We start from the raw sequence: 15,611 nt of genomic DNA, 5'->3' as shown, positions 1-15,611 counted from the left end.
GAACGATGGCCATGTTACAGAATTATAGTATAGAATAATAAATGACAGATTAAAAAGGCAAGCTCAGTTTCAAAAGACAAGAGTTATCAGTTTCAGAACCCTTACAAAAAGTCACAGAGAGTTTTGCAAGTGATCACAAAACATGTTTATTTCATGTGAAAACATTTCACATTTGATAATATGCTGCTTTTTTATGTGGTCACATATTTTCACATGCAAAATGGTCCAAATCCAAATGTATCTTATTGTCATTTGTGGGTTTTTGTCATGAGGGAAAAAGTGACTGGGTGCTGGTTTCAGAAGGACATCACTGTACTGGTCTGAGGAGAAGGTGTGACATATTTCAGCGTATTGTTCAGATGTAAAGTGTCATTCGTTCTAGACACATGAGAAACCTCAGGCAGAGGCAGGGTGAGGTGGAGAGACGTCCCTGTAGCGAGGATGAGGACAGCAGCCAAAGCGGTCAAGCCTCTCCTGAAGATGAGCTGAGAGGTGGACAGCGGTGCTGTACTTTCTTCTCGGGTCTGAGTCTCTCTCAGTCTTTCCTGATCCACTGAACTGTCCCTGTTCTCATCTGGGTCCCGAGAGCTCACGGCCTGGTGGCCATTTAAGTTCTGATTTGAATGGAGAGAACAGGATCAAGACAATTTGTCACAATTCCAAGAGCTAAAGCAACAAGTCCGGGAAATAGATTTACGCAATTATACACCAAAATGTTTAAAAATTAGACAAAATTCAGGCTATAGTCGGTACTTTTTTTGGCTATGCAGTTTTATTTAGGATTATAGATCCCAGTATGTCATATAGTGACAGAAACCAAAGAAGCAAGTTAGCTGAATTTGCCTCATAACTCAAAACAAAAAACAAAAAAAGTCAAACGTCTTGGCTGATTGAGGACATTTAGGATAAAGGGAAAATTTAGTAAGTTTGATTATTTGATAATCTAGCAGTTAAAGACAAAGAATACTGAACACAAGAGCCCTTTCATATGTATCACTAGAAAAGTGATTTTATCGGCAGATCATGAACACTTACCTCTGCATTGCTTGATGTGTGGCTCACTGGGACTAAGCTCTGATTTGGATTGCCCTCAAAATCTGGTTGTGTCCTACTCAAATGCATTTTTCCAGTACGTTCAATGGCCTGAAATATGCAAAAAAAAAATAAAATCAGATCATATGATTGAATGAAGATCGAATGAAGTTCTCAAACATCAGTTCGGAAAATTGTGTAATAAAATGCAATGAATATAAATCATTGTTAAGGCATGCAGGTTCTGCAGCATTCAGAAACACCAGACTTTCTTTTACCTCTTTTGTTACCCTCTCCCAGTTAAGTTTGAAAATGACTATGATGAAAAAAGTGGACTGTATGCAAACACAGATGAGAAGACCTAGCCAAAAACCTGCAAAATATGCACAGAGACAAACGAGAAAACATGACATGAATTAGCAAACTTAGAGTACATTCACTATCTGGACAAAAGTATTGGGACACCTGCTCATTCATTATTCATTTTATTTTCGTAAAGGGTATTAAAAATGTTGAAGTAACTATCTGTACTGTTAAGGGAAGGCTTTCTACTAGCTCTACTAGAGCATAGCTGTGAGGATTTAATTGCATTTAGTGACAAGAGCATTAGTGAGGTCCCCACCCCAACTTCCCAACTCAGCCCAGAGGTACTGGGTGGAGCACCAACCATCATTCCAGAGAACATAGTTCCACTGCTCCACAGCTCAATGCTGGTGAGCTGCATACCCCTCTAGCCCAGAGAGTCCTATTTTATTGGCAGTACTTCCTTACAGAGACTAGACAAGCTGTATGTCTGCATTTCTGCATATCTGTGTCAGCAGTGGGTGAAACCTGAAGTAGCTGAATACATTCATTAGAAGGAGTGTCCACAAACATTTGGTCATACAGTGTATACATATTAGTGTTCACTTGTGAAGCAAATCTGAGGCAGCTGCAAATGAGCCTAAGCTCCCCATGCCCAATGCTAAGCATCAACTACAGGAGTATAAAGCCTCCCAGTACTGTACTGGGCTGTGGAGCGGGGGATCTGTGTTCTCTGGAATGATTGGGATTAGTTGGAGTGGCGTTCTGATTCAACAGAAAACATCATCCAGCATTTGTACCAATGCTCACTAATGCTCTTGTGGCTGAATGCAGTCAAATCCTTACAGCATTTTCCCCAAAAAATCGAGTGTAAAGCCTATTCATAAGACTAAAAGCTGTTACTGCAATAAAGGGTGGACACACTCAACAGTGATAGCCTTGTATTCAGAAGAAACACTGGATGAGCATGTGTCTACATACTTTTGTACATAAATGCTCAGACATATCAAAATATTATGACCACGTATCTAAAGATGGGAATACGCAACCTCTGCTTGGATAACACTAGTAAGACGCTGTGGCATGGACCGGATTAGGTGTGCATTTCTCACAATGGCATTAGAGAGATGCTCAATGGACCATTAATGCCAGAGGGAAATGAGGACTGTTGAGTGGCACAGACCAATCAACGCACCACAGTGAACCAATTCACCTCTTTAATGAACACCTTTCATCACCTAATCCAGTCCATGCCACAACATCTTGCTAATGTCTTCCGATGCAAGGGTGGTTAGGTAGGTGGTCATAATATTCTGATATTACTGTGTATATATAATAGGTTCACTATTCTGTATGTATACATAAATATACAGAATTAGAACAAAAGAAAAATACAAACCAAGAACTTCTAGTTTTGCAGCAAACATGAGAGAAATGCCCAGTGGCAGTCCAATGCAATAATAACCAAAGAGATTAGCTACAGCTGCTATCTTCTGCTGCCCTGAACCCAGAAGAATGCCCATGCAAACACACTAAGACAAATAAGACAAAAGAAAAAGACTGTGGTTAAAAATGATAACGTAAATGTAATTGTAGTTGTATATTTTGAAAATGAAAGAAGAAAAACAATACAAAAAACAACTCACCACAAGACCATCAAAGAACTCCAGAAAACAGTAGACCGTTAGAACTTTGGACACCAGCTGTACAATTTGCCTATAAGACATTTTATGCTTCATTTGTTTATTGACAGAAAAACAAACAAAGGTGTCAAAAGTATTCACAGTCATTACTCATTACTCAGCTTAAATGTTTTACTCAAGTAAAAGTGTAAAAGTACTGGTTTTAAAACTACTTAAAGTATAAAAATAAAACAAAGACCAAAAGCTTAGGCCGCTCCACAGGGGCCTATAGTGCATTACCCCACCTCCCCAAAATAACATTTTTCTAAAAGCCATAATGACTATAATGTTATATAAAATCTTAATGTTAAAAAATTCTGGGATGCGTTGTTGGATTACTTGTTTCAGCTGCATATCTGCCTATTGAAAATAAATGCATTTTTAGTAATATCAGATCTATTAAAGGAGCATGCTATGTGCCCTACTGAGCATTAACGTGTTTCATGGAGCGGAAAATATAAAGAGTAGTTGCCTATAAGTATTGTAATGGTGCAAAAACGTCAGAAGCATGTTATCAATAACCTTTATTGGAATGTAAATGTGGGGCTTAGTTGGGACATTTCACTCAAGTTCTCTTGAGTGTCTGTCACAGACATCTTCATACTAGGCTACATACTTCTGCTATGTCCTTGCTGGAGTGTAACGTGACGCACAGATGCGATAGGTCGCTTACAAACCAATAGCGTATTAGAATGGTATATGTTTATACTTCTCATCCAACCACAATCACAAAACCAAACCAAAATAAAATAGAAGTAACAAGGCTATTTTTAAAATGTAAGGAGTAGAAGTAAAAAGTTGGATGAAAAATAATTACTCCAGTAAAGTATAGATAACCAAAATTTCTAGTTGACACCTCTGACAAAACATATATACAATTTAGTCATATCCTTACATTGAATGAGTTACAGTTTAAAATAAATAATAAAATAAAATGATAACATAAAAGGCATATTTTAACCCATCCCTCCCCCCTTCCCTCGGCCACCACCAAAGTGTTTTAATACAAATACGTCAATTATCATTTAAGAAGGAAATGAAAGGATTCCAAATCTTGTCAAACAAAGGTAGTTGACCATTTAACATGAAGCGAAGTCTCTCAAAGGCTAACATATCGGTCAGATCTGACCACCATCTATTAACCGACAGAGCCTCTTTCCTCTTCCAAAAAATTAGAATCACTTTTTTTGCTACTATCAGAGCATGGTCCAAAAAACAGATCTGGATTGAATGCACCACATCCGAACCGCCTGTAACAATCAGTATGGGCTTAGGATCTTTCAAATAAATCTAATTTTAAATATCTCGGCCCAGTATTAAATGTATTAAGGAGGCCTCGGTCGTACCATATTTTCCACATAAAGGAGATATATCTGGAAAGATCTGATGTAATTTCAGTTTTGAATAATGCAACCAATGCATAACCTTAAACTAGATCAAGCAGTGACAAACAATTATCGAACAGAATTAAATCTATGCCATAGCTTCTGCCCAAATATTGTCTGGAACTGGGATACCCAATTCTTCCTCCCAGGCAGATTTCATAACAGTAGAACTGTGACAAGTGCCTTCCATAACTATAAGACATGATACAGTGGGAGACTGTTAAGCTGAAAGGTGGGGCATTGTGGCCTAAAACAAGTGTAGGTGAGTTCTATAATATTCAGGAGCCCCACATTGTATTCCACATCCTTACTGACATTAGCTATCTGACATCCTTCTGCATTACAAAAAGATCACATTTCAAAAGGCCCGCCATGAAGTGTCCACCCTACAGTGTGTGTAAATTTTTAAATGTTCCTTCTACCTTCAAGATACATCAATAGTGGGGTTTTTCTAGTCTTTAAACTGGAAAATCTCACTCTAGAGATTACTGTGGCACCACTGTTGGAGGCCAGCAGGCATTTTTACAACGGATGTAATGATGGCTACATTTTTCATTTTGGTCAGAGGTCCCCTCAAAGAAATAGGAAAAAAAAACCCAGGCCGTAACATTTATAACGCTTACCGGTCATCTGTAAATAAGAATCCAATAACTGGCTTTAAACAAGCCAGCACAGCACCCTGTAGGACTGCGAGGACAGCTGTGGCATCAAATGATCAGAAAAGAAGAACACTGAAGCAAGTTGGTTGTGAACAGTAAATGGCTGAATAGAAGCTGATTTAAAGTCAAGTGTGGGTGTAAACCTGTGAGGGTGAGAGAAACCTTGCAAGTGAGGATGGCTCCAGCTGTGTCTCCAGCTCCTAGGGCATTACCCACGCGCACACAAGTTGCACCTTGAATGCCTAAAGGGAACTACATATGCATGTGAAAAAGTTAGCACGAATGCATGAACAAACCTAAGTAACGTCTTAAACCTCCAGCATTCTCCAGCACCTAACCTCAGCACTGCATGACTGATTACCATGGACAATAACATCATCATGGAACAAAGCACACTTTATGACCATTGCACAGAAGTACAACAGAATTCAGACTCCACTTTGAACTCATCCTAGGAAGCAAACACACAGTCACAATAGTGAACCGGGCAGTCAGAATGCCTCAGCGCCCAGGGAGCAGTTGGAGTTGGAGCTTAGGTGCCTTGCTCAAGGGCACCTCAGCTGTTGAAGAGAAGAAAACGCTGCTCCTAGACACAAGCAATCATGTCAACATGGACCAGAATCTCAAAGGAATAAAAAGAGGCCCTAGTCAGAATTAATATAGTGTTCCTAATAAAGTGCTTGGTGATTGTATCTATTCAGCCCACAGTGGTTTAGTCCCTCCCAATTACAGTGAAGTTCCATGGAAAGCCCCAATTCATTTTTTTAATTGCTTTTTGAATGAGACACAATACAGGACTAACAAACACATAACAATCAAACCATGTAGTTTGTGGTAGCCAGCATCAGGACTGCATGTTGAGCTGCCAGATCCACTTCACTCAGCATCCCTGAAACACAACAGAATTAATTTTTCAGGTCAGGTAGTGCAAATATTTAATGACATAGCTGGAATAGTACTTCCATTAGGCAGCAGTGGAAATTAATCTGTTCCTACAAGCTGAAAGGACCTTTGCTGTGGATTTTGTTATAAATAATAAATACAAGTACAGATTAATGTTTGTAATAATTAAGATGGCACACCTGGCCACATGACAAAGCTAGACAGTCTGGGGACTCGGAGTTTGTCTCCACTCTCCAATGAATGCCATCACCTCCTGAGAGATGTTTTCAGGACCACAGCAGGCATACTAATTGGTTTTGCACATTTTGCTTATTTGTTTTGGGTGATACCTCTGTGTCCCTGTATGAAAAGCTAATACACTGAACAAGAGAGAATTAACCCATTAGCAACATGGAGGTGCAAAAAGACAATATACTCAAATTAAAAAGGCATGTATTTTATCCAACAGAAAGTGCAGGTCATAAATGATCCATGTGTCGAGTCTCCAGACTGTTTGAAAAATTCAGTTGACTGGAGTAGCAGTGTAGTACAGCATCAGTCACTCTCTAGATGTACTTTTGCATATTGAATGTTGACACACTTGATAAGCAGCCGACGCTGCACTGTGCATCTGTAAGATCACTCATTCACTTCCCACAGTTATTGTTAATCTAACCAGAAAAGCCATGCATTAGATATTCCACATCGGCTCACTTCATAAGCAGCCTTGAAAATGCTTTTTTGGAGATAACGGAGCGTGCACTGCATACCTGCTAAGAAACCTCCTATCTCGTATATCCACCATTCAAAGCACAGCATCATTGTGCTGGGGATTGCTAACTTCATGTAAGCCCCCCAGTCCTGCAGTGAATCTAAAGACCACCCTGTACAGAAAAAAAGAGAACGAGAGAAAGGCAGTGTTGGCTGCTGCACTTTATACACTGATGTAGCAGGCTGCTGGAGAACAAGATGAAAATGATTACTAGTGATGGCTTGTCTAGCCTCACCTCCCCATGTTTCAGCATGCAGACTCTTCCAGCGAATGTAAGCATAGAGAAACACACAAATGTAGACCTCTGCAACAGCACTGGCCACTGCAGACCCACTGACAGTGAAACACAGAAAATATGAAATTAATTTTGTATGAATGATACTGTGGCCTGAACGTGCTCTATCCACAAATGCATTATTTTGTATTTTACATTGTGTGGTAGGAAAAGCTTTCCAGAACGATGACAAAAATCCCAATTAAAATAATGAGAAAGTGTAAAGTCACAATATAATGATGAGATTATGATGCTGTAGCTAATCGAAAATTTGGCAAATTTGAAACAGCCAAGAATTTGCCACCATGCTAATGCTAGCTCCATTGCACCAAAAACACATCTGATTTGTTCTACCAGTGGGGACCGTATAAAACCAGTGATTAATCATCAGTTAATGAATTAATTATCAGTTAGTTTAAAACAAGTTTTTTTTTTTGTTGCAAAAACTGAATTGTTTGCAAACAAGCTTATCGAGTTAAAAAAACAGTATGCTGATATTTGTATCATACAACAAAATGGGATAGAAAAGGGTGACAAAAAAAACTGAAGGGGTGTGCTAGCCCAACATATATTTTTACATGTATTTATTTATTTACTTATTTATTTATTTGTTTGTAATATTAAATGTGTATTCCTCGTCGTAAACCCATCATTTTGTATCAGTTTTATATACGTGTCCTCTTACAGAAAAAAGGCAATTTGCTGATCTGCGTTGGAAGGGAAAAAAGGCAAGAGTGGGCAACAGTTTGCTGATGTGGCTGCTCTCCCACTCCTGCTCAATCTGGCTCAGTTGAATCAGGTGCGTTTGAGCAGGACTTCAGCCCTCCAGAACCGGAGTTGCTTACCCCGGTTATACAGTACGCCAATTAAACAAATTCACAGACAAACTCGACCCAAATACAATAAAAACCGCGGAATCCAAAAAGTCACTGCCTGGTATTGCGACTCCCAGAGTCGTTGGGATGAGTCGATATCGATTCCCAGACGATCCGGTCGGTTCGGATCGTCGAGGGTCGAGGGGTCGGTTGTCTAGCTAGCTAATTATTTATGGTGTGCTTGAAAGCAGTCTGGACGCTGAGAGGAGAAAGGAGGATCTCTTTAAATCACCGTAGCACTAAGCATTTTCTTCTACTCGGTAAAGCAGTTGCCTTCAGGTTGCAAACATGTTTACGTTTGGAGTCGACATTGACCGGAAATGCGTGTTGTGGTAGTGCTAGCTCTAAGAGCTAGCACTAGCTTCCTAGCACTGCATTTGTATACATATTAACTATAGCGTGGAGAATTCACTCTTTTGTCAAGATAATGTTAGCTAGCTAAACGGTGAAATGTGATTTAACGTTATGATGAAAATAGTGTTTAACGTTAGGTTGCAATACCTCAGAGAAGATTACCAGTGCTAGCGCATATAGCTAGCTAGCTAGCTATAGCTAATACCGGTAGCGTTAGTTAGCTGGCTAGCAGCTTGATTGGCTATGAACAGCGCGGCTGCGAGCTGCTCGTTTAATAGTAGCTAATTAGCGAAGTTAAGAGCGGAATTTGACCAGTTTGTCACTCAGTGGCTAAAACGAATATTATTAGTCTAATTATTAGTGACCGCAAACCACCCCCAGACCCCCCCAAAATCCCTGTTTTTCACGTGTTTGTAAGGTAGCGAGGGGACCGCGGTTCAGAGTGCTTTAATATTTTTAACGCTAGTGCATGTAGCTAGCTAATCCCTCCCTGTGTGACTAGTCTTTGTGTGATAATGAAGTTTAATATTTGACTTTCAAACTTTAATTGTACAGCCCTAATGTGAGCCGCTGTGAGTGGTTCTTAAATGTCAGCCTGAATAAATACCGCTTGCTTGTTTATGGCCTGTAATGCAGTAAACCTTTATTCTGCCACGGTATTATGAGATTAGATCCAGTTATGCATCCAGTGATGAATCTTTAATCACGTTGACTGTGCTGTATTTTGGCAGGTTTTCTAGTCACAGACTGCTCTTCTGATGCATTTGCACCATACTAGAAACTCCTCTCTACTTTGGATCTACAGCTGCTCTTTCATGCAGTTGTCTAATCCGCCAACCGAGTTGCAGCAATGTGAGAGCAGATGTCCAGATGTTCTTGATATAGCAGTGTTGTGATTAGACCTGTCCTGGAATTGATTCTGCAATTCATTGAAGGTTTTGTGCGTCTTTGTTAACAAGTCATTCATTTCAATATTACTTCAGATTGAAATGTAAAATTAAGAAGATTAAACTGACTATTTAATCCAGAGTTGGAGCTGAGCATTGGAGCCTGTATTTATTTTTAGGTTAATGGAACAAATAATCTGGAATGCAGTTATCTTCAATTCTCCTAGAAGATACAACCTTTTTATATATAAAGTGTTGTCTGTAATTTGGTATCTCACCCTTGCTGCTACCGGAGAAGCACTATTTCTGTTGCAAATGTAACCAATGCTTTTTTGTTTGTTTGTTTTAAAATAAATTGTATCCGATTTTACCCGTTCTCTCCCCACCCAGGAGAGAGCAAGGGCAATTGAGCTTTAGGCCAGCAGCATGACCGGGATACGAACGAGCAATCCTCTAATCATAGTGCTTTAGTTTGCCGTTTGTTTTTTTTTTTTTTTTAACTGTAGTAGACCCCAATCAGCCACAACATTAAACATTAGTAGGGTGAAGTGAAGAACATGTTAAAAGGTGGGCTATACCTATTAGGCAGTTAGAGATACAGTCAGATAAAATGTAAAGATCTGAACCACGTTGGCCAAATTGATTTTGGTCAGAGCGTCTCCAAAATATCAGGTAGCTCTTGTGTGGTGTTCCTAGGCTGCACTGGTCAGTACCTACTGAAAATGTTTTCCTTCATTGATCTATGCTGACCCCATGTTGCATTTAGCGCCCTCCATACAGCGTCCATGGTGCCAGATGCCTTCAGAGGGTTTGTGGAGTCAGGGATGTTTTGGGGCACAATTAGGCAGGTGGTTCTAGTATTCTGGCTGACTGGTATATGTCCTTTGATAGATGCTCCGCTCCAAATTGTTGGGAAGGAATGGTTTAAATGCATTGCAACCATAAAATGCAAAATTTAGAAGAAATGTTTGGTTTCTGCAAATGTGATTAGTATCTGGTAAAGGAAAATATTGATGCTGAGTTTTATCAGTGTGGTCCAGCACTGGATTAAATAAGATTTTGTAAACCTTTCCATCTTCACAACAGTTACTACAAAAGAACACATTTTTGGGCAAAGCACAGGTTGGTTCTTACGTCTATTGCTTTTTGTTTTTCTTGCTAGAGGCTGCGCAGAATTACACACAGTGGTCATTGATGGGACTTACTGCACCCCAAGGTCCAACCAGATGATCAGGATATAATTTGTCAATACATTGGCAATGTTGGCCGCAACTGCAGTGTACACTTGTGGTAAGATCACACCCTGTAAACCCAAAGCAGTAAATGTTAACATAATCAGGAAAAAATGCACTTAAAAATGGATTTAATTGAGCAGCAGTCAAAATCTAGAGGACAAATAGCACACCTGGTTCTGAAGATAAGCTACTTGCAGCTGATGCAGAAAGGAAGCCTGTGTGTAAGAGACACACAGCTCAGAATGAGAGAGAGCATGTCCAGTAGTGCATGAAATACTACTTGCTGAGTCAAGCATATAGTATGTGATCTTTTATTACTTCTCACCAGCAGGAAAAATTGTGTAGTCAGTTGGAAAACTGGGAAAATGCAGCAAGAAGTGACTTACTGGTACTGCAGGCAGATACACAACCACGTACAGCTGGGCTATCCTGAAAGAAAGCATGCTCATCACTATGCGGAGGTGTAAGTGATTTCAGCGAGATGGAATTGCATTCCAACCGACCAGAGATATCTGCTAGAATCTCTCATTACCACCCCACAGCAAAACCAGCCATGGCAAAAACACTTGTCAGTGAGCATTCTGCATTCGGTTGGAACGTAATAACTGTTTCCACATTTCATTAGGTTGGTAAATTGAGAATAGATGCTTTCTGCAGATTTTCTCCAATTCATGTAGGGGAGCTTATCACCTCGAGAATCAATCTGCGAGTTCATAAAACCTAAGAACGGAGAAAGGCCAACACGAGCACAAAATGGGAGGAAGATGGCTGAGATACAAGCATCTGTTTGGCCTCCTACTTGTCTCAATATATAGATATCATCAGCTGATGGAGAGATGCAGTTATTAAGACTAGTGTCTAGCTAGATTTATCATTTGAATTCTGTAAAGCTGAATGAGTTCTGTCTTCTGTCACCTGGCCACCTCAGGGTCCTGTCCCAGCAGAAGGAGAAGGGGCTGGGTGTTTATGAGCAGAGCCCAACATGGCAGGCAGAAGAGCAGCAGGATCACAACTCCCCTCTGCAGGATCACTCCCACATGCATCAGATTTTTACTCCCAAACGTCTGAGGACAAGACCAAAACACGCATCACTATTCAGGACCACTCCTGTAAGTGCCTAAAGCTCTTGTGCATGACTTCCTTCACCACTGAATTGGACAGACTTTGGTTATGTCAAAAATCTAAGCCGTCAATTACATTCTTATAAATAAAGTCCTAGACTTTCCTAAAGGTTTCTTGGCTTGGATGTACAGTCCTTTGGGGGGGGGGGGATTAATGGGAATGGAAAAGGTTCTTCTTATTCATGCTATGCCAGTAAAAAGTATTCACCACATTGGATGTTTTCCTCTCTTATTGCTTTTAGAAATCACATCATGGTCAATATAATTTGTTCTACAAATATCAAAGTAAAGCCAATGAAATAAAAAATATATAATGTGAAATGTGATTTCTTAAATATTCACCCCCTTCAAGTAAGTGTTAAGTCTGTGTTGATAAGTCTCAATCAGGCTTGCGCATCTGGACACTGCAATTGTTCTCAATTCCTCTTTTCAAAACTACTGAAGCTCTTTCAGGTTGCACAGGGATCAGGCATGAACAGCCCTTTTCAAGTCCAACCCCAAATTGTCTATTGAATTGAGGTCTCTGCAACTCCAGAACATTCACCTTGTTGTTTCTAAACCATTTCTGTGTAGCTTTCACTGTGTGCTTTAGGACATTGTTCTGCCAGAAAATAATTAGTAGTTTTCTTGCAGACCGAATCAGAATTTCCTTTAAGATTTTCAGAAGATATTCATTGCTGCCTCCATTTTACCCTTTACCTAAACAAGCCTTCCAGGGCCGCCTGCTGAGAAGCATCTCCACAGCATGATGCTGCCACCACCGTGCAGGGATGGTGTGTTTGTGGTGAGGTGCAGTGTCTGGTGTCCGCCAAACATAGCATCTAGTCCGATGGTCAAAGAGCTTCATTATTGTCTCATCAGACCAAAGAACCTTTTTTCCATTTGACCTTGGAGTCTCCCATATGCCGTTGGGTGAACTGCAGTTGGGATTTCATTCTCTGTGCTACTCTACTATAAAACTTTGACCAGTAAAGAACCTGGGCAACAGTCAACATAAGCAGAGTCTCTCCCATCTCAGCTGCTGAAGCTTTTAAATCCTTCAGAGTAGTCAAAGATGTCTTGGTTTCCCTCAATTAGTAGTCTCCTTCTTGCATGGTCACTCAGTTTGTGAAAACCGCCTGCTGTAGACGGATTTACACATGTGCCATATTCCTTCCATTTCTTAATGATGGATGTAACTTGGGGTATATTTGTAGCCAGGAATACTGATTAACCATTGACTGAAGCTTCCAGACATACATTTATACTACATCACTTGAGACACATTTACTACACTCAGCTATTCTCCATTTCACTAATTGGGAAACTAGTTGGACCAATTTAGGTCCTATTAGGTCAGTCACTTTAAAAGGAGTGAATATTTATGAACTTATTTTCTATTATATATTTTTATTTAATTGACATTACTGTATAGAAATCAAAGTTTAAATTTGTTATTAAGAGTAGTAAGTAATGTAACAAAAAAAAGAGTAATTATATTGACCATGATTTAATTTAAAAAGGAAAAAAGGGAAAAACATCTAAGGGGGTGAATACAGGCACTGTGCAATTCAAGGTTCTCAAAATCACATTTCAGTGGTTCTCAAATCAGTACTCAGAGTCTCTCAGATTGGTTTACTTGTTTTACTCCAAACCAACTTGCATATGTTGGAGTCTGTAGACTGGTTTTGAGGACCTCTGTTTTAAAGAATCTACCGTTCATAAGTGGTTGCTTAACATCCTGACCTGAAAGCAGCAAGACAATCATTGCTACTCAGATGCTCCATCTTATAAACAAACAGAGAAGTAGTTCCACACAAAACTGTTAATAGATTCTTTCAAGATTGAAGGGAAGTCTTTTTTTCCACAAAGATAGTGTGGTGTGAAAATAGATACCTATATTTGTCAGCACACATATCTACAGGTGCTCTAACAAAAAACTATGGAAGGTCTGATATGCTACCAATGACTAAAAACATATATATATATATATATATATATATATATATATATATATATATATATATATATATATATTGCATTATACTGCATTAGACCACTCAGCCACTCAGAGCCACTGTGATTTCTGACTTTTCCACAATACTCTAGTTTCTTAGATTCTCAGATAACTGTAAGAGATCATCTCAGAGAGAAAAGCTGTATACTAGTGACTGTATCACTGATTTTACATAAGAATGATAAGACAAAAACTAGTTGGTGCAAGAAAGTTTGAACAGGGATTGAATAACAGTGACCTCTGATGGTGTCAGTTTCACGATAGAGTGAGAATATTTTTTATAACATATTTAATAAAAATACTGTATTTTTGGAGTAATTTTCACACCTGAGAGACCAGAGTGTCACAGGCCAGTGCCAGTCCTCCACCTGTTGCAGCGGTTGTAATGCTTATGGTCTAGAAAAAAAGGAAGGTTTTCTTTTCTTTTGCAACGTGCACAGACTTTGTTGACTACATACTCTCATACACACACATGCAGTTATTCATATACTTAGGAAGCGTATTTCTTTATACGTGAGCACAAAAAAAAAACAGGTCGGGAGAAATGAACACATGAAGGCGTAAACTCACAGCAGAGGCCATTCCATAACCAGCCAGCACACTGTTTCCCAGGCGACCACAAAACATTGTTATGACAAATGGAAGCAGATAATTCAGGATGCGAAAAGCGACCTAGAATGGCAGAGCAGAAAAATAACCCAGGATGAATAGAACCTGAGGCCCCAGAACCAATCAAACAGTGATTTAAACAGAGTTAGAATAGCACAAAGATTATTTATACCCCTGGTGTTTTCTCTCATATGAGACAAATATATCTCACACTCGTAAAAGTGAATAACCAGTCACACTGGAGGAATAGAGGATGCTAAGACTGGTGTGTGTGTGTGTGTGGCGGAGGCAGAGTGGGAAAGAAAAAAAGAAAGCAATATAGATACAGAATTAGAGAATGATCAAGAGAAATAAAGAGGGGGAACACAATACAATGCAAGAGACTAAGAGTAGGAGAAAAACGAGAGAGAAAGAGAGGGAGATAGATAAACCTAAGATAAGAGAGAGAGGCTGAGACTGTTTGAGAAAGAGTGAGAAAGGGAGGGAGAGCAACGGAGCGAGTAAATAAAGCCTGCTTCACCAGGGGTCCGGTCATGCGCAGGATGTGGTAGATCTCCTCTCTGTAAACCAGAGGAAGGTAGCGTCTCACACAGCCGCAGCAGAACAGCTTAGCACTGGGCTCCATGGAAGGAGCTTCAGCCCGGGCTCTGGAACCGTCCATCATCTCCTCCGTGCTCCGTCTCACTGAGGCCTCGGTCACCGCAGGAGACGGCAGCTCCACTGCAGCTGTGCAGTCACAGGTCACTGTGGCAAAGTTTGACCACTCTTAACGGATTACCAATTAGATCCGTAGCTTTGGCCAAAGAAAGGGTTCTGGGACTTTCTGGGCCTTTCTTTAGTTGTTTTGTGAACTAACTGATCTTTTCCTCCAGTACTTTTCAGTTTTCAGGATGGAATAATACTTTTCATTCTCAACATCAGTATTTAGACACAGATCAGCCATAACATTAATACTACCTCCTTGTTTCTATCCTCATTGTCCATTCTACCGTATAGGAGCCCTCTGTAAGTACTGTAAGCAACTCACCTCCACCATGTCAGTGTCAATGCTGTGCTGAGAATGACCCACCATCTTGGGTCATGTAGGGTCCTCAACATTGAAGACAGGGAGAGAGGAGGCTAACAAAGTATGCAGAGAAACAGATGGACAATAGTCTGTTACTAAAGACTACACTACAAAATGCTCCTATATGGTCAGTAGAGCTGATGAGTGTAGAAACAAAGGTGGTGTTAATGTTATGGCTGTTCAGTGTATACCACATTTACTAAAGTTATTTTGTTGACATTTCCGATTCCCAGTCAGCAGCATCTCCCCAAGCTAGGGCCAATGCTTAGACAGCTGTACAATGTAATACAACATAAAAAAACAATGTTGGTGAACATTTACGGTTGAGCTGCATTATTACACAGTTTAAATTATATCAAGCAATTCTGTGCTAATACGCTCATTTCAGCACCTGGATGTTGTTCATTTAGAGGGGAACAAATACAGAAGTATTTTTTATGATGTTAAAAGAGGGCTGCAAAAAGAAGTTTTTTTTACAC

General features: G+C 39.8%; 1 protein-coding gene across 2 annotated transcripts; it reads right to left on the bottom strand.

Annotated features, from left to right (window-relative positions):
* Positions 1 to 121: 121 nt before the first annotated feature.
* LOC140565819 (multidrug and toxin extrusion protein 1-like) lies at positions 122 to 14,742 on the bottom strand. Of its 2 annotated transcripts, XM_072691962.1 has the most exons (17): positions 14,587 to 14,742; positions 14,028 to 14,129; positions 13,785 to 13,853; positions 11,256 to 11,404; positions 10,727 to 10,769; positions 10,511 to 10,555; positions 10,311 to 10,408; positions 6,951 to 7,048; positions 6,714 to 6,827; positions 5,883 to 5,950; positions 5,205 to 5,313; positions 5,026 to 5,101; positions 2,982 to 3,051; positions 2,735 to 2,867; positions 1,311 to 1,405; positions 1,036 to 1,143; positions 122 to 614 (listed from the first exon to the last, which is right to left on the bottom strand). In XM_072691962.1, exons 1-17 carry the CDS (start codon positions 14,728 to 14,730, stop codon positions 297 to 299), a joined length of 1,839 nt encoding a protein of 612 aa, XP_072548063.1. In that variant the 5' UTR covers positions 14,731 to 14,742; the 3' UTR covers positions 122 to 296. The 2 variants fall into 2 exon arrangements, with proteins under 2 accessions (XP_072548063.1, XP_072548064.1); XM_072691963.1 differs by lacking the exons at positions 10,311 to 10,408; positions 10,511 to 10,555; positions 10,727 to 10,769.
* Positions 14,743 to 15,611: the final 869 nt, after the last annotated feature.

This window comes from Salminus brasiliensis, chromosome 11, assembly GCF_030463535.1.
Source record: "Salminus brasiliensis chromosome 11, fSalBra1.hap2, whole genome shotgun sequence".
In the NCBI taxonomy this organism is placed as follows: Eukaryota; Metazoa; Chordata; class Actinopteri; order Characiformes; family Bryconidae; genus Salminus; species Salminus brasiliensis.
The sequence above is the reverse complement of the archived record's forward strand: the minus strand, read 5'-3'. Positions and strand labels throughout refer to the sequence as shown.